This window comes from Equus caballus, chromosome 1 (assembly GCF_041296265.1).
Source record: "Equus caballus isolate H_3958 breed thoroughbred chromosome 1, TB-T2T, whole genome shotgun sequence".
Taxonomy (NCBI): domain Eukaryota; kingdom Metazoa; phylum Chordata; class Mammalia; order Perissodactyla; family Equidae; genus Equus; species Equus caballus.
In genome coordinates, this window is record NC_091684.1 from 87,250,541 (window position 1) to 87,270,377 (window position 19,837).

A 19,837-nucleotide genomic window follows, 5' to 3' on the forward strand; every position below is an offset into this window, starting at 1 on the left:
AGCTCCAGATCTGTATATCCAACTGTTTACTAAAAGGCTCTCTCCATTTGGATATCCCACAGACATCTGAAACTTAATATCTAAAAAGTGAATCCATCATCTTTAGCACTCCTAACTAATAGCACTCCTAAATTCCTGTCTGGGTAAATACATTGTCCGTCACCTAGTTACCTAAACCAGAAACCTTCGAGTTCTTTTACATCTTGCTTTTTCTCCCTTATACCCCGTAGATAATCAACTGCAAGTCATTTCACTTCTCCTCTATAGTTTCTCAAATATATCTCCTCATTTTCAATTTTACCGTCAGAGCACTTGAGATCATCATTATCTCTCATCTGAATTATTGTTTCCCTGCCTCTAACACTGATCGATCCCTTCCCCTCTGCCCCCATTTCTGTCCTCTGTACAGAAGTGGCTAGAGTGTTCTTTCTAACAAGCAAGTCTGATTATATCACCCTGACTCCCTCCCTACGGATTGATGTGAAAAATTTAAAGTTGATTTGTCATTAATTCCTTGACCACCCATGTCCTAAGTGTTCCAAGTCTTGCTCTCTAGCTCCAGTCCCACTTCCACACTTCTAACTGATAATGATTGCTCCTTTTTCTGAACTCCTGTGCCACACGTGGGTACTTTCTCATCCTACATGCCTTCTATTGTTCTTTAACTGTTTGTGTGTAACGTATTTTATGGACCAAATGAGAGGACCTTCTCCAGGGTTTGGACCATATCTTCCAGAAAGGATAAGACAGTAAGTGCTGTGGATGTAGTGTGCAGTCAATAAATATTTATTGGATTACCTTGACTAATCAGTCTTTCTCTTTATATATTATTTATTAATAATGTCAATTTCTCTTTTTAAAATTGTGTCCCCTGACTTTGACATTTAACTGCATGAAGACTTGATGTTTTTCTAGTAACTTCATGTTATTAGTTTGCTAATTAATAGGGCTTAACTTTTCATTTTCACCTAGCAAATTTGTTTTCTCATAGGTGAGGAATTCTTGCAATGTGCATGGTGGTAATAACAGCTCTTTTTGGAAAAATCAGCAAGAATGTGCTAAATACTGTCAAATACTCTTACATTCTTCTGTCACTGGAAAGGCTTATAAATTGAAAAGTATCACAGCTTTAATTGGATTTAAGATAGGTTAATTTGATTCTTAGCTTCTCAAATGCAACCTTTCAAGAAAAAGGATTTTTGGTCCAATTTAAGACAAGGTATTAGGAATTAATGTGTCTCAGGACCTCAGAACATAAAGGATTGTTTTGTTTCTAATACAGGCATTGACGTGTAGAGAAGAACTCCTTACTCTTCTTCTGTCACTCCTTCCACTGGTATGGAAGATACCTGTTCAAGAAGAAAAGGCCACAGGTATGTTTCTTTTCTTTATCGTATCACGTGTGTCATCAAAATTCCACTGGGCACAAAAGTCCCTCGAAAAGTTATTTCTGCCTTATGGTTGATACAGTTCAAATTCAGAACAATATATATTAGTATGATACTTAAAATGAAAAATTCTATGGGCAAACGCATTTCTGTTTCTTTTAATAATACAAAAACCATGGTGCTTCTTAGGGGATTACTCAGTGTAATAATGATGAGAAAATATATGAAGAAGCAGAACACTTAACAAAAGGAGCAAATCTAGGTATGCAGCATAACATCTGAGAAATAGACAGTGCAAAGTTTGAAGAAAGACATAAAAGTTAATTTGCTTAAAGAGTGCTTTCTATTACCAGTACTCTATCAATGACTTTTGCAGTTTAGTTTTTATAATGTTGCTTTTAAAGGATAAATTTGAAGTAATATTTTGTTTCAAGGCTTGGTAGAATGATTCCACTTAAGGTCAATACATATTTTTAATTTCTCATTTTGAAAAAAACATATATTGTATTAAGTGTATGAAATTTAGTTTAAATGTTTCAGTGGAGGGATTTACAGTTTTCCCCCTTGACCGTTTCTGGGATATGTGAATTGTGAGACGTTTAAGGATCTCTCAGGTTTAAAAAAAAAAAATCATTCTGTATTGTATTTTAATGCCATATGTGCATTTTTAATACATTTCTGGTACGGCGCTCTCTTTTTAGGGAGTTATCTAAAGTCTTATAGTCTTGTTTTCCTGCTTATTTGTCGGTTCACTAGCTCTCTGTTCTTATTTTCTTCTGAATGTGTAGAACTCACAAATTGTTAATCACTTAAGAAATCTGGTTACTGTTCTTTGGGGAAGTTGCCTTCATGACTTACATCTTTTGCATAGGTGGAGTTTGTCAGACTCCTTTTAATTTCCCCCTCCTTCTATTAATTAAAGCACATATCTTTTATTTGCAGATTTTTATTTATTCACTCTAAATTGCAACTATATTTTTCAAATAGGTCTTTTTACATATTATTGCAAAGGGAAATGCCAATTTCATTATGTTTTTAATTAGAAAGGAAGATTTATTCATTTCCCAAAGAAATAGGTATTGAGTTCTGACCGCATGTCGGGCCCTAGGTTCCAGGCACTGAGGATGACACAGTGATGCCTATACCTGTGCCTAGTTCAGTGCATGGCACACTCAGTAAATATTTTGAATGAAGAACTTTTTTAACCTCAGTCTAGGAGAACATTTGGTATCTACTGTAGATTTTGAAATAGTTTTGAAAAATTCTAAAGTTCTTAAGTTGTATGAGGACTATAAACTAAATACTATTTTTGAGTATTTAAAGTCTCCTCTATCTTAATTATGGCACTATTGGAGGAGATTGGTAAAATGGTATGAACAATAATGCTAAATACCAGATAATCTAAAGAGTCTCTTACGTTGATGATAGAATGCAATATATGGTTTTAAATCAGATTTACTTTCCTAATTCTATTCTCCTTAGTTGTTTTCAAAATGTTTGAATCCTTTGAACTAAAGCCACCTGGTACTTAGTGTGAGAAGGATAAATGTGGGGGGAAGTGACCCAGAGACATAACAAATAACTACAGGCAATCAGCCCCACAGTAAAAATATACTGAGGATAAACTCCTAAAGTGGATGATAAATAAGAGGGTAATCACCTATGTGAATTGAATTTAAAAAGACTTCAACATATTCTAAACTTTCTTTCTTCATTTCATTAGATTTTCATCTACCATTCTCAGCTGATATAATCCTGACCAAAGAAAAGATCTCAAGTTCGCAAAGATCTGCTCAGGAAAAATTATATTTAGAAGGAAGTGCCCCATCTGGTCAGGTTTCTGCAAAAGTAAACATTTTTCGAAAAAGCAGACGACAGCGGAAAATTACCCATCGCTATTCTATAAGAGATGCAAGAAAGACACAGCTCTCCACCTCAGATTCAGAAGCCAATTCAGATGACAAAGGTATAGCAGTGAATAAGCATAAAAGGTCCCATCTGCTGCAGCATTTTGTAACACACTCTCCTAAAGAAGACCACCTTACAGCTGAACTTGACCACTTATCAACCAAAGAAGAACACACTCCTCCTGATACCATGGCTTTGGGAAATTCCAGAGAGATTATTCCAAGAAAGGAATCAAACTCTGACACTTTAAGTGAGCCAGCTGCCTTGTCTATTATCAGTCACATGAACAATTCTCCATTTGACTTATGTCATGTTTTGTTATCTTTATTAGAGAAAGTTTGTAAGTTTGACATTACCTTGAATCGTAATTCTGCTCTGGCAGCCAGTGTAGTGCCCACACTGACCGAATTCCTAGCAGGCTTTGGGGACTGCTGTAATCTAAGCGACAGTTTGGACAGTCGAATGGTTTCTACAGGTTGGACTGAAGAACCGGTAGCTTTGATTCAACGGATGCTTTTTCGAACAGTGTTGCATCTTATGTCAGTAGATATTAGTACTGCAGAGATGATGCCAGAAAGTCTTAGAAAAAATCTAACTGAATTGCTTAGAGCAGCTTTAAAAATTAGAACTTACCTAGAAAAGCAGCCTGACGCTTTTGCACCAAGACAAAAGAAAACACTACAGGAGGTTCAAGAAGGTTTTGTGTTTTCAAAGTATCGTCATCGAGCTCTTCTTTTACCTGAGCTTCTGAAAGGAGTTCTGCAGATCATGATCTGTTGTCTTCAAAGTGCGGCTTCAAATCCCTTCTTTTTCAGTCAAGCCATGGATTTGGTTCAGGAATTCATTCAGCATCATGGATTTAATTTATTTGAAACAACAGTCCTTCAAATGGAATGGCTGGTTTTAAGAGATGGAGTTCCTACTGAGGCCTCAGAACATTTGAAAGCCCTAATAAGTAGTGTGATAAAAATAATGAGCACTGTCAAAAAAGTGAAATCAGAGCAACTTCATCATTCAGTGTGTACAAGAAAAAGGCACAGACGGTGTGAATATTCTCACTTTATGCATCACCACAGAGATCTCTCGGGTCTTCCGGTTTCGACTTTTAAAAACCAGGTTTCCAAGAACCCATTTGAAGAGACTGTAGATGGAGATGTGTATTACCCTGAGCGGTGCTGTTGTATTGCAGTGTGTGCTCATCAGTGCTTACGCTTACTTCTACAGGCTTCCTTGAAGGGCACTTGTGTCCAGATTCTATCAGGTGTTCATAACATCGGAATATGCTGTTGTATGGATCCCAAATCTGTAATCATTCCTTTGCTCCATGCTTTTAAATTGCCAGCACTGAAAAATTTTCAGCAGCATATATTGAATATTCTTAACAAACTTATTTTGGATCAGTTAGGAGGAGCTGAGATAACACAGAAAATTAAAAAAGCAGCTTGCAATATCTGTACCATTGACTCTGATCAACTAGCCAAATTGGAAGAGACCCTGCAGGGAAACTCATGGGATGCTGAACCTTCCTCCAGTTTATCAAGTCCTTCTTATAGGTTTCAAGGGGTCCTGCCCAGCAGTGGATGTGAAGCCTTGTTGTGGAAGTGGGATGCCTTAGAGACTTATCAGAATTTTGTTTTTGAACAGGACAGATTACATAGTCTACAGATTGCAAATCACATTTGCAGTTTAATCCAGAAAGGCAATGTGTTTGTTCAGTGGAAACTGTATAATTACGTATTTAATCCTGTGCTCCAAAGAGGAGTTGAGTTAGCACATCATTGTCAACACCTTAGCAATACTTCAGCACAAACTCATGTGTGTAGCCATCATAACCAGTGTTTGCCTCAGGAAGTGCTTCAGATTTATTTAAAAACTCTGCCTGCCCTGCTTAAATCAAGGTTTGTATGCATGCGTGTATATAGGTATTTTTTTCCCATTGTGTGCTTTTGACTGTGTGCTAAAGTGTATGCATTTGAACTTCTAACCCTGATAACTCCAGGGCCTTGTCAGTAGTGTAATTGTCTTTACATTTTATTCTTTCCTAGGATTTAATTTCAGTTTAACAACAAAAAGCGCTCCCATCTCAAGTCAGATTTTTTTTTACCATTTATTTTTATTAATTGTTTGTTTGTCTATTTTTACTGAAGTGGTTATAGAGGAGAGGGTAGAGCCATTGATTTTAATTTCTCAGTGGAAAAAAAGGTAAAGTTTTAAATTATTTCTGAGAAAAAATGGACATAGCAGATATCCAACAGCAGGGACATGGTTAAATTAATTATTTTATATTTGCTCAATGGAATATCATTGGCCATTAAAAATAAGGTTTACAAAGATCATGTTGGAACATGAAAAAATGCTTATAATATTTTATGGATAAAATGTGCAAAATTTAAAATATTGTACACTTATTTACAACTGTGTAAAATATGCACATATATAAAATGAGAAATTATTTGTCAAGGCAGGGGAATTAAAGAGATTATTATTTTTTACATACCATATTTACGTTTATTACCTAAGCACTATATTTAGAAAAACTAGAAAATACAGAAAAGCAAAAAGAAGAAAATTAAAATTACTTAGAATTCTACCAGTGGATTTTCCAGATTTTGTGATCATCAAGTCTGGTACTAAAAAATAATTTTATAAATAAAGCTTGCTTTTGATTGGTAGTCTGGCCTTTCAAATTAATGTATATACCATTTAAAAAAATATATAAAACCTATCATCATTATCTTTACAATCATTTTTCTTTTTAATTCCTGATATTGTGACATTGTTTAAAAGCAACTGACTTTGAATTGAAAGTTTTGTAATTCCTTGGCATATTTGTGGACAACCTGGATCTTTGCTGAGATGACTTATATTAAGGTTATTAGTAGCATTCCAGTGATCCACACCCATGGGTCGCACCTGAGACAGAACTGAAAATCTTCAGATTTGTAGTTTAGTCCTTTCCCTTTATGAGGTGCAGATTTAAAACAAAAAGTCATGAGGGAACCATCAGATAGACAAACAAATGGACACACAAATGCCTGCCTATTTTCAGAGTGTCCACGTAAAGTATGGCAGTGGTTGTGGCATTTAGAATTTATGTAGAATTTGCCATTTGGAGGAAAATATTCTTCCCTGAATTATTTCATTTAACTTGGGATGCATGTAATCCTTTCTTTTCAAATGCTGCCGGAGCCATACATGCAGTATTTGAAGAAGGATGTGAAAGGAATTAGGAAGTAACTTGACATCCTGCTTATATATAACTAAGAACTTCAGCCAGATAATTGATGAATTAAATTAGGTAGTGTTTAGTATATACCGCATGCAGCAATGGCTTATTTAAATAGTATATGTACCTATTTATAAATGATGTTTCTATGTGTAAAATCTCTTGTATGTTTTTTTTTCCTCTCACAGGGTAATAAGAGATTTGTTTTTAAGTTGTAATGGAGTAAATCAAATAATTGAATTAAATTACTTAGATGATATTCGAAGTCATTCTCTAAAAGCATTTGAAACTCTGATAATCAGCCTAGGGGAACAACCGAAAGATTCTTCAATTCCAGGTATTGATGGGATAGACGTTGAACAGAAGGAGTTGTCATCTTTAAATGCAGGTACTTCTTTTCATAACCAGCACGCTTATTCAGATTCTCCTCAGAGTCTTAGCAAATTTTATGCGGGCCTCAAAGAAACTTGTCTAAAGAAACAGAAGACGCTTAACCAGAATGTTCATATCAACATGATAAATCTATTCCTCTGTGTGGCATTCTTATGTGTAAGTAAAGAAGCAGAATCTGATAGAGAGCCAGCCAATGAATCAGAAGATACTTCTGGCTATGACAGTACAGCGAGTGAGCCTTTGCATCATATGCTGCCATCTTTATCTCCCGAGAGCCTTGTCTTACCTTCTCCCGAACAGATGCATCAAGCAGCAGATATTTGGTTAATGTGTCGTTGGATCTACATGTTGAGTCCAGTTTTCCAGAAACAGTTTTATAGGCTTGGTGGTTTCCAAGTGTGCCATAGATTAATATTTATGATCATAAAGAAACTATTCAGAAGTCGTGAAGAGGAACAAGGGAAAAAGGAAGGAGATATAAACATAAATGAAAACCAAGATTTAAACAGAACTTCTGAATCCGAGGTCACTATGAAGGAAGATTTATTATCTTTGACTGTAAAGAGTGACCCTACACCATCAGAACAGGATAGTCTGAAAAGGAGTGCTGAGAGTTTACATAAATTAGAGTCACAGCATATTTCTTCCATGAATGTGGAACAAATTTCAACTACTAAAGCTGCTTCTGAGGAAGCGAAGATATTTACGAGTAAGGAAAGTGAGCCCTCACTTCAGAGCATACGACTTTTGGAAGCCCTTCTGGCCATTTGTCTTCATAGCACCAGAGCTAGTCAGCAAAAGATGGAATTGGAGTTACCTGATCAGGTAATAAGTTGTCCTTCGTCCAGCTATTGTGTAATATATATGTTTTTAAATTTCTAACCTAATACTATTGTCGTTTTCTTGTTCCAAAGAGTCTAAGTTCTGAGAAGCTCCTGTATGCCTAGCACAGTAGCAGGTACTGTGGAAGACACAGAGGGGTACATGACCCAGTTCTTGCCCTCAAGAAGCTTATAGTTTAGTTTGGACTGCAAAACCCACATGTGACAAAGTTACCAACCCTGAAAGGCATTAGATATGCATTAAATGTCAGACGAGTAATAAAGGATATTGTGTTTCAAAGTTCAAACTTCACAATCTTGGTGTGGTGTGCTGTTTGGTGCCTTGCCAAGATCCCTGTTACCCATCTGATGTACCCATCTGCCATCTATTGCAGGTCTGCTAAGGACTCACACCTGCACCCGTCTCCCAAGGATTACCTTTTGCTGATGGGAGATGCCCCATCTAGAGATGCCTGGGAAGGGGGTTCATGGCCGCTGACTGATGGATATGGCTCCAGGGGGGTGGGACAATCTCTGTGGTGCAGTTCAGACTCCAGAGCGTGCCATGGAATTAGGCTGGGGCTAGACATTTATTCTGAAACCACATCCTTGCCTGGATTCTCCTCCTGACATACTCGGCTTCCGTCATACCTTTACAAATTTCTTCTGAGAGCACTTCTCAACAAAAAAGGAATCCCTAGTTTCAGGCCTTGCTTCTAAGGAAACTTTGAATTTGGCAGATCCCTTCTTTCCTTGCTAACTCACCCCTAACTGTTCTGTCAGCCACAGGCTCTCCTACTATAGCTCCAACCTCCATATTGCCTCTTGTCTAAAACATCTTGATGGTTCCACATTGCTCACAGTTAAACTCCACACTCCTTACGATAGCATACAAAGCCCTTCGCAGTCTTGCTTTCACTTCCTTGTTTAGCTTCATTTCCTCCCACCCTTCACGTCGCTGCAACCAGCTATACTGAGCTGACGGCTTCATCAAGATGCCGTTCTTTGCCATTACTTCTGTACTTTTGTACATGTTCTTCTGCCTGGCATATTCTCTCCCTCTGTTTCTATGCCTGCTGTCTCCTACTTGTTCTTCATTGTCCACTTCATACAACCCTTCCTCTGGGACACTTTTGACAGGTCTCTCAGGTACCTTCTCTCTTTTCTATTCTCAGAGTACTTTGTTCATAGCTCTAATATGGTCATCATCATATCTGGTCTGTGTGTATCTGTGTCTCATGTTGGTCTGAGAGAATTCTTTAAGGGAGAAGTCAGTTTCTTATCCATCTTTATGGCCTCATCACCTAATATAGGGACATAGGCAAGCAGCAAGAATTCCCTTCAAAGACAGAAGGGAAGGAGTCAAGAAGGGAGAGAGAGAAAAGGATTAGAATGTAAGTGCTTCTTAAGGTCTTAAGGAATCTCTAAGAATAAGGAATTTATAAAATCTAGAGATGGTTAATCAAAACTCTGAAGTTTCAGCTAATCATTTTTTTATGATACATTGAAATTCAAAACCAAATGAGTATAGCACTTGATAAATGAAAATGTTATTAATTGATTATAAAAGTAGGATGTTTGTATAAGAGCTAGATATTTATAGTCATTTTACATTCATATCAACTGCAAATAAATGGGCTAGCCTTTTACTTGTTAAGTAAATATTAATTTATCATTTATTTTGTCACTTTAATTTTCTTAAAACATGTTATTAATATTCTTAGTCTCTTTTATTTTACCTTAGAACTTGTCTGTGGAAAATATATTGTTTGAAATGAGGGACCATCTTTCCCAGTCAAAGGTGATTGAAACAGAATTAGCAAAGCCTTTATTTGATGCCCTGCTTCGAGTTGCACTGGGGAATCATTCAGCAGATTTTGAACATAATGATGCTATGACTGAGAAGGTATGAATCACATATGGTCGTGTCGTTTGGGTATGACTAGTAGAGGCAGAAGTGTGTGGGTTGGGACCAGGACACTAATGAATGTGGTTAGAACATGTGGCCAGGATTGGTCAGGTGACTTTGATGGGTCATATCTCCATCATCTGGGATGGATAATATTTACTCAGTGCCCTATCGTATAAAGAGCAGGAGAGCAATATGACATGCTTTTCTTCATCTAATCTGGAAATTTACTGAGAATTACTCCCAGTAAGATGGAAATGTGTTATTTGATAAGTATTACATATAACTGGTAGTTTATTAAATGATAATTCAGAGGTAGTGATGACTCAGCCATCTTTTCTGATCCTATATTGGTGCAGCTAATATTTCCAGAACTCTCTACTCACTTTAATTTTAAATCACTCAACATAGAAATGACTAGTACTTGCATAGAAAATAGCAAATCATAGTTTTTTAGTTGCTCAAGTTAACTTTTTTCTAAAAGAACAATTTTAATTTATTTCCTGAAACTTTGATGCATTTTTAGTTCATTTCCCTCTCCTTTCATGTTTTTTTAGCTTTAATTAATTGTCACTTGTCCTTTATTTTTATATAATTTCTCTTTAATTCCTTGGTCTAGCCATATATATGACATTTTATAATCTTTTGCCATAATATTTTGTTACTATTTGTCATAACTTAAAAACTTACTGAAATAGGCCTTCACCATATTACTGAGTCAATTGGTTAACCAGAAAATGTTCAAGTACCTACTTTATTCTACCTTTTATTAATGTTGCAATGATAAAGTACTCTGAGCTTCAAGTGAAAATGTTTTCTAAAGACGTTAGTAGCATTTTTATAAGAAAAGGAAATTTCATGCCACAAGATATCACACAGGAAGTTAATGCTGGAACTCTTGATTTCTGAGATGCTTTTATAGACAATTGTGTTCTGAAATCTTAAAATTAATCTCTTTGGAAAATTTTCATGTCTTCTCTGGTTATCTAATTTATGAAACATTTTATTTATAAAAATCCTATGAAAAAAATCTTTTTTTATGAACTAATGAGTAAAACTAATTTATATTTACTACCATTAAGTTGCAAGAAGTATATTTCCACCTCACTGTGGTTTTTAGTCATTTCTTATTATATAACTAGAATGAAATTTCTTAGACTTATTTTTCAGTGAAACTGAAATGACCTGTAGCTTAATCTGTTAGAGACTCTTTTTTGTGAAGAATTAATAAAGTTATCTGAGAGATTCTGGAAAATTTTGCTGCATGAATTTCATAATTTATAATGGTTAATATTGATTCCTAAGATTTTTTTCTCAAAGAAAATACTGAAGCTGTCCTTAAAATGACTTTTGAGTAATAAATATTCTATTACTAAAAATGAGCAAATGTTACAACTTTTGCCTTTTAATTACACTGATCTTATAGAGTCATCAATCGGAAGAAGAGTTATCATCCCAACCTGGTGATTTTTCAGAAGAAGCTGAGGATTCTCAGTGTTGTAGTTTTAAACTTTTGGTTGAAGAAGAAGGTTATGAAGCAGATAGTGAAAGCAATCCTGAGGATAGTGAAATCCGGGATGATGGTAAAATGTCACTGAAGTGATTGGATTTGCAAGTCAGGTTGTTAATTAGCAAAATGGTTCATAATAATACCAGTTTAGAATTTTTATTGCCTTACAATTTAAAAAGCACATTGCATCATCATTTTATTTGATCTTCACAACAAATTCTGGCATTTGTGTATTCAATTTAAAACAATGAGATATGTTTTGTTATCACAGACATTGACTGAGTGGCTTAGAATACAGGGTGGAGAAAGTCCCTGCTCTCATATATATTCTAGTAGAAAAGACAAACAAGGAGTATCAGAAATAAACAGTGTGAAGAAATAAAACAGGGTGATGTGATAGTGATTAGGTGGTCAGGGAAGGCCTCTCTGACAAGGTTACATTTACATTGAGGCCTAAATAAAAAAGATCTCTCCAGACAAACATTGACAGGAAGAGCTTTTCAGGCAGTTTATTTTAAAGATTAAATAATATAAGGAATGCAGACATCTTGCTGACATCCAAGGATCCTGCAGCGTAGATTTCCTCTTAGTTCACCATGGCCCGACTTGTCCTCAGAATAGAGCTCCATTGCACATGATCCTTTGTCTCTGGGTTTAAAACTTATTTTCTCTTTCCCATCAAGTGAGTGGGAATAGTCACAGATGTTCTACTTAAAGGGCTTGATGGACTCATAGCAGGGTTTTTGTTTTGTTTTTAACTATGAAGAGAATGAAAAGAACAAAACAACAGCCACAAATTGAAAGAATGTATATGTATATGTATGCACATATATATACACACACGTATATATTCATATAGCTTATTTGGTTTATTAAACTTTTTGTTTGTTTCCAGTTTTATTGAGAAATAATTGACGTATGTCACTGTATAAGTTTAAGATGTACAGCATGACAGTCTAACTTACATATATTGTGAAATGATCATCACAGTAGGTTTAGTTAACATTCATCATCTCATGTAGATACAATAAAAAGAAAAAAATGTTTTCCTTGTGATGAGAACTCTTAGGATCTACTCTCTAAACAGCTCTCCTGTATATCATACAGCAGTGTTAGCTGTAGTCATCATGTTGTACACTACATCCCTAGTACTTATTTATCTCATAACTGGAAGTTCGTACCTTTTGACCGTCTTCCTCCAATTCCCCCTCCCCCTACCCTCTGAGCCAGTCATTTTTGAAAAAATATTGGTTTAATGGTGTTTGTTTTATCATAGTACAGACATTTTATAATGACTGTTTTATTCCTTTTTTATAAGTTTGATAACTAGATCTTAATTTAAAGAATTCTGGTCTAGGTAGAAATTTATAATTTTCTTACTATCTGAACATTTTTTAAGAGCATAGCAATCTCTTTCAGGAGCATATCCATTAAATTTTCCAAAATGTAATATTCATTGAGACACTGTCATTTTCTCACTTATGAAGAAGACAAAGCAGAGAATTCATCCAAACAATAGCCAAGACTACCATTTTCACAGATTTATGGGCAGGCAAATGAATTAACCTGTGATTTAGGTATTTTGGGGTTAGAAAGTTTGGGATAGTATTTTTTTTCCAGTTATGTCAGAGGAATATGTAATATCTGTATCACATGTCTATAAAAACTACTGTTGATAATATTTGTAGTTCCATTGAAGATCAAAATTACTTTTAAGGCTACTCATTTATCTTCAAAATATCCATATGACTTGATTATTCAGGATACACCTTGTAATCAAAAGTCATGTTGTAGGAAAAGGTTTTGTGGGCATCTTCGTATGAATACCACTTTTGCCACTAGATCTCCTAAGTGATAAATGAGATTTGAAATATTTATTAGTGTTGAGGGAATAAAAATAATCCTTTCTTTTCCCCTTTCAGAGGTAGACTTAAACCCTGAAGCAGAAGGTTTGAGTGCATCAAGCAGTCCAAATGACTTACTTGAAAATCCCTCTCAAGGGGAAATGATATATCCCGAGATTTGCATGCTGCAATTAAATTTGCTTTCTACTAGTAAAGCCAAACTTGATGTGCTTGCCCATGTATTTGAGAGTTTTTTGAAAATCATCAGGCAGAAAGAAAAGAATATTTTTCTACTTATGCAACAGGTAAAAGATGCGTTTAGTTATATGTGATCAATATTTATCACACTCATGCCCCAATACTCGTCTCCTTATTTATAACCCAACTTATCTGAAAATTATTTGAGATGATTACTTATCTTTTATAATCCTTAGGTATGTTTTTACCTGTAAGTGGTATTCTAAAAATCTAATTCCATAGTTCTCTAAAGTAACATAAAAAATTAATGTTGTCATTGGTTAACTAATATGAATTAAGTATATTTCTGAGAATGGGTAATATTTTTTAAATTGCATTTAATTTTCATATATCATCATTGTTTTGAAAAATCAGAAAATAAAAACTGTATGAAAAAGACAATGAAAATTATGTGTAATCCTTCACATAGCATTCTTTCCAGTTATTTTTAAATATATGTGTATATAAGTAGACTATCAAATAATTTATTATTACATTATAGTTACTTCATGCTTTCATGAAGTAAGATTTAATTTCCTGTGTTTTGCTTTTTAATCTTCAGGGAACTGTGAAAAATCTTTTAGGAGGGTTCTTGAGTATTTTAACACAGGCCGATTCCGATTTTCAAGGTGCGTTGAAACTTGGTTAGTTTTAAACAATAGCTTTGAAATTATTTTGTTGTTATGTGAAATGAAGAGTTGATAATAATGGCTTCCATTGGCATAGTACTCTGTGGTTTCAAAAGTAGCTTTATATGCATGATCTCTTTTGTTCCTCAGAACCACCCACTGCAATAGACATAGTATAAGTATCTTGATTTTATAGAGTCGAAACTCTAGTTTCTAAGGGATTGAGTGAGTTGTTCAGGGTCATATATGTAGAAGTGGCATTGCAAGGCCTGTAACCCAGTCCAAACACTTCATTGGTGCTTTATCAGATTTTGATTGAGGATCTACTCTCTACTCTGTACTTTCACAGACATTTGAGAAGTTCATAATGAATATGTAATATGATCATATTATATGTAATAGGTAGAAACCTAGAGTTTAGTTGGAGAAACTTAAATATTAGTTGGAGAATTAAGGCTAACATGCACAAAGCATTAATTTGGGTTTCTTGGATACTTCCTCATGATTAAATTCGAGTTATACATTGGGGGCAGGCATACCTCAGAAGTGATGTTGTGCCTTTCTCAGTGCATCATCTCTAGGGGTTCATGATATCTGTATCTTATTACTGGTGATGTTGACTTTGATCACTTGGTCAAGGTGGTGTCTTGCTAGGTTTCTCTATTGTAACATTACTATTTTCTCTTTATAGTAAGTGTCTTGTGGGGAGATAACTTGAGGCTATGTAAATCTCTCTTTTCTCATCATACTTTAACCCACTAATTTTAGCATCCTTTTGTGATTTTTGACTGAAACAGTTAATAGTGTAGTGTTGCCAAATTGTGATTTTTCTGTTTCCATCTTTCCTTCTACATTTATTAATTGGGATTGTACTGTAAGAAAAAGCTTTCCCTTCTCCCCCATTTACTTATTTATTGCATGAGTATATTTTTATTTATTGTTCTAGGCACTTAGTGGACCCTTTGGATCTGAGGACTTATTTTCAGCTTAGCTCTGAGAAATTCTATTCCATTATCCTTTTTTTTTTTTAAAGATTTTATTTTTCCTTTTTCTCCCCAAAGCCCCCTGGTACATAGTTATGTATTTCTAGTTGTGGGTCCTTCTATTGTGGCATGTGGGATGCCGCCTCAGCATGGCTTGATGAGCGGTGTGATGTCCGCACCCAGGATCCGAACTGGTGAAACCCTGGGCCACCGAAGCAGAGCACGAGAACTTAACTACTCGGCCATGAGGCCGGACCTCCCCCCCCCCCTTTTTTTTTTGAGGAAGATTAGCCTTGAGCTAACATCTGCCACCAATCCTCCTCTTTTTGCTGAGGAAGGCTGGCCCTGAGCTAACGTCCGTGCCCATCTTCCTCTACTTCATATGTGGGATGCCTACCACAGCATGGCTTGACAAGCGGTGCATAGGTCCACCCCCGGGGATCCAAACCAGTGAACCCCGGGCCGCCAAAGTGGAACGTGCAAACTTAACCCCTATGCCACTGGGCCGGCCCCTTCGAGAGATATTTTTAAATCTCTCACTTGATGTGCCCCCAATGCCCACTGCCTCCCCCACTTTTTTTGCTATGTGTTTCTGCCTTTTTGTAATTCTGTACTTTTAGTTCAGTGAGTTTTCATTAGTAGACAAAGGCAAATATATATACGTATATATGTCTCAATTCCCTCATTTTGAACTGGAACCTCTGAGTTTTGAACTGAAAAAAAAATCTAAGTACATACACTTTACTCTGATCATATTACCTTCTTACTCTAAAACCTTCAGTGGATTCATGTTATTTGCAGGATAAAGTTCATGCTATCTTCTAGTCTTGTTGCCAGTTTCTTTCCACATACACCTACTGTTACACTACTGCATCAGTTCACTGCTTCTACAAAATATGTTTCTTAAACATGGCTTCTGTTTTCGGGTTTCAAATCAGGGTGGTTTTTGTCATGTCTAAAATGGAGATAATATTTAATTTTAAGAGTTGTTTTTGTGAGGATCGACTGAGATAGTGCATGTAAATATACTTTGAATACTGTAATGTGTGCTACAAATGTTAGTTATTATTTTACTCTAAAAAGTTCTCTGAATTTGTGTACCACTGATTGTATTTTATGCTCACCCCCATGATGGAGTAAAGAAAATTTTCAACCTAATTCTTTGTGATATTTAAGTATTTTCCTAATTATTAGTATTTCTACTTTTATTTACATCATCGAATTTTCTATATAGCAAGTGATAGTTGTATTTAGAAAGTGATAGTTCAAGATAAGAAGGTAGCAAACTATTTTATGGTACCTAACAGTGTCAACTTGTTTAATGTATGCTGTATAAATTTATGCTTCTTTTAATAGTACCTTTGTTTTACTTGGAGTTAACCAATCTTTAAGAAAAGTGTTTTTGTCGGTTGGTTGGTTGGTGTGCATTTAATTCTATTGCTATTTCTTGAGCAAATTTTTGGATTATTAGATTGTTTATAATCCATTTAAGATTGACAGCAGTATTTGATCTTTTTCAGTGAAATTGCTTATTCAGTTCCTTTAATTAAGTGTGTACTGGCTTTAATTTTCCCCCTCTATCTTTCTTTAATTTAGTATGCCAGAGAGTATTGGTGGATCTTTTGGTATCTCTGATGAGTTCAAGAACATGTTCAGAAGAGCTAACCCTTCTTTTGAGAATATTTCTGGAGAAATCTCCTTGTACAGTAAATATAATTTAACATTTTTTTCACTGATACCTAATAGAATTTTTTTTTAATTATTTGGAAAGCACTAAGATCTCTCTTTTCTTGTGGTAATTATACAGTCAGTTCCATGTAATGTCTGAATTTCTCTATTTTATTACTTGCATATATTTTAACCATTTCATTTCTATTTTGACCAACCAGGTATATCACTGGGATCATAGTCCCTTACCCCATCCCAACCCCAGTCTTTGTGCTTAAGAAATGCTGAATAATTTTGATTACTAAAGAAAACTTAATTATGAGTAATGATAACCATTTTGAGGATTATCTTTTTTGGGGGAAAATTATTATCCACTCTTCAGTTATCTTCTATCACTTTTCCTTTCCACTGATGTAGCTTAACAGACTTGCAGACTGTTCTTTGCTGAGAAACCTATTTTTATAATGAAATATAGACCAGAAGCATAAGCAAATAAAACAAAACCTTGGAGGTACTTTTTTGAAGCAAGATTGGATGTTCCTAGCCCTACCCATTTCACCACCCACTCCAGGTGTGTGGACCCTGAGGGAGCTCTGAGGAACACAAGGTTAAAAACCACTTGTGTGGACAATTGAGAACTGACTGTATAATTATGGAATGTTTCTATTACTTCTTCTGGGTGTATTTCTCATTGTCATAGTGTTAGATGTTATTTTATGCATGAGTAGGGCATTGTACTAGGTTCATCTTTTCTATTTACTTGTCTTATCATTGCTTTTCCCTTTAATTAAATGCTTGTTTTCTCTCATCTTTTCTGTACATTCTGCATTTCAGTTTAACCAAAACCTTGTAATTATAAATAAAACCTAAAAACCTTATTTTAGTTTGCCAAACACAGATGAAAGAAAATTTATTTGATTAGAGAAAAGACGTAAAATAAGTTGGAAAGTAATTGAGCACTCAATTTTATCAAGCCAAACATGCTATAAATATCATTTAGAAATTTGGAGAATTTATAAAGTCTCTGGTTCTATCCTTCACTTAACGGTAATTGAGGGGCTGGCCTGTGGCCGAGTGGTTAAGTTTGCACACTCCGCTTCAGCGGCCCAGGGTTTCCACTGGTTTGGATCCTGGGCGCGGACATTGCACCGCTCATCAGGCCATGCTGAGGTGGCATCCCACATGCCACAACTGGAAGGACCCACAACTAGAATATACAACTATGTACTGGGGGGATTTGGGGAGAAAAAGCAGGAAAAGAAAAGATTGGCAACAGTTGTTAGCTCAGGTGCCGATCTGGAAAAAAAAAAAAGAGAGAAACAATTAGAGTCTACATGGAAATAAGCATCTTTCTTCGGTAGAAATTATTCCTGGTATAATTATTGTATTTAATTTCTAATGCTTAAAACCAACTCATAACTTTTAGGTTTATACCATAAAAGCATTTAAATCTAAAACAAATTAACCACAAGGGATTACATATTTTAAGAATGAAATCTCTGTTTCATATTTTATCTTAACTACACAAAAAATGAGAATTTAATGATGTCATAGATAGGAAGGTATTTAAATGGGAATGCTAATAATGTATATGAGTATGTTTGTATTTTTATTTAATACCTGAATTTCAAGATTATTATGTGTCTTATAACATGATTGGAAAGTTTTATTTGTTTCTCTTTTTCTCTAGGAAATTCTTCTTCTGGGTCTTCTGAAAATTGTTGAAAGTGATATTGCTATGAGCCCTTTGCAGTATCTAACCTTCCCTTTGCTGCATACTCCCAGTTTAAGCAATGGTGTTTCATCGCAGAAGTGTCCTAGAATTCTAAACAGTAAGGCCCTGGGCTTATTGAGAAGAGCACGAGTGTCACGGAGCAAGAAAGAGGCTGACAGCGAAGGTTTCCCCCAGCAGCTGCTTTCCTCCTGGCACATAGCTCCAGTCCACTTGCCGTTGCTGGGACAAAACTGCTGGCCACACCTGTCAGAAGGTTTCAGCGTCTCACTGTGGTTTAATGTGGAGTGTATCCATGAAGCAGAGGGTACCACAGAAAGGGGAAAGAAGATAAAGAAAAGAAACAAATCATTAATTTTACAAGATAGTAGTTTTGATGGAACAGGTATGATGACAGCGTTACCTGTTACACTAAGCTTTCTCACATGGCAATTTTGGTTGAGCAGTAACAATATAGCAATGGTCTAACTTACTCTTAACATGTTCTTCACCTTAAATGCCTAGTAATGGCAGGTCCTGACTTACCAAAGGCTGAGTTGTGAGATAGCCTTGCAAACTCCATTTTCTTCTGTACTTTTGCCTCATGTGTGTATGTATTGGTGGAGGACAGGGGGAACCACCATATATACAACTACTGTGAAGGTCACCAGTCCCATTTCTTGCTGCTTTCCTGGTCCCACTACTGGATTAGGGTGGCTCCTGATGTTAGGAAAGGAAAGGCTAAAACCCTATAACCACTTTCCATCCTTCTTCTACCTATTTCCCAACCCCTATTAGTCAGTCCCCATTTCACCTCCTTTCTCTCTTTTAGTTCAAGCTCTCCTTCTCATGCTGTATCTCACCTCAGTGCCCCTCTCCTAGTCTCTGTCACAGAATGTTTAAATGCATCAGCCATTCTCCAAAGTTAGAATAGATTTCATTCCAGTCCTTTCTACAATGGATCGAATTGCTGTTATGCTGCAATGAACCTGCATCTTGTTCTCATGTGACTGAGGCAGAAGGAACCTGTTCCTTAAAAAGTGGTTTATGGTGGTGGGAAGTGAAGCAGGTAGGCTAATTCTCAGGGTCTGTGGGATGAATGAAATGACTAGACGAGACAGATGTGTAGGGATTTATGCTTATATGGACGTGCTGGCCTCAATAGTTCTTCATCCCACAAATCTTACCCACCCTGCAGGAGCCTCTGCTTTAGGACACTAGGCCTTTACTGGTTCTGATTTCTGAGGGAGGTCCTGTACCACTGACTTATAGATGGAAAGGAAAATCCTTAATGACACTGTCAAGACTGAAGGGTGGGAAATGTCACCAGATAGCCACAATTGTGGCTCTGAGGTCACTTTTCCATAGACTCTTTTCCATGTTATTAGCATAGCATACTTATGTACTTTTATGGGTTAGTCTAGGAGGCCAACTTTTAAAAACTCTTAACAGATAATTTGTAATGTTTTAGGTAGTTATAGCATTTTCTTTTGTGAAGTAAATTTTGCCACCTAAGAATTGATAATTCTGAAACAATATACATGTGATATTATAGATGATGATGCTATCTAATGTACATTGAGTGCTTTCTATGTGTGCCTCGCTTTGCT

General features: G+C 35.7%; 1 protein-coding gene across 3 annotated transcripts in view; it reads left to right on the forward strand.

Moving 5' to 3' along the window:
* LYST (lysosomal trafficking regulator) overlaps nt 1-19,837 on the forward strand; it is a 180,101-nt gene that overhangs the window by 39,396 nt on the left and 120,868 nt on the right. For all 3 annotated transcript variants that reach the window (XM_023634282.2, XM_023635402.2, NM_001308950.2), the window contains 9 exons: nt 1,283-1,373; nt 3,112-5,194; nt 6,711-7,740; nt 9,481-9,642; nt 11,072-11,228; nt 13,078-13,304; nt 13,799-13,865; nt 16,445-16,554; nt 18,207-18,633. In XM_023634282.2, coding sequence (XP_023490050.1) covers nt 1,283-1,373; nt 3,112-5,194; nt 6,711-7,740; nt 9,481-9,642; nt 11,072-11,228; nt 13,078-13,304; nt 13,799-13,865; nt 16,445-16,554; nt 18,207-18,633 — 4,354 coding nt within the window. The remainder of the gene's footprint in view (nt 1-1,282; nt 1,374-3,111; nt 5,195-6,710; nt 7,741-9,480; nt 9,643-11,071; nt 11,229-13,077; nt 13,305-13,798; nt 13,866-16,444; nt 16,555-18,206; nt 18,634-19,837) is intronic.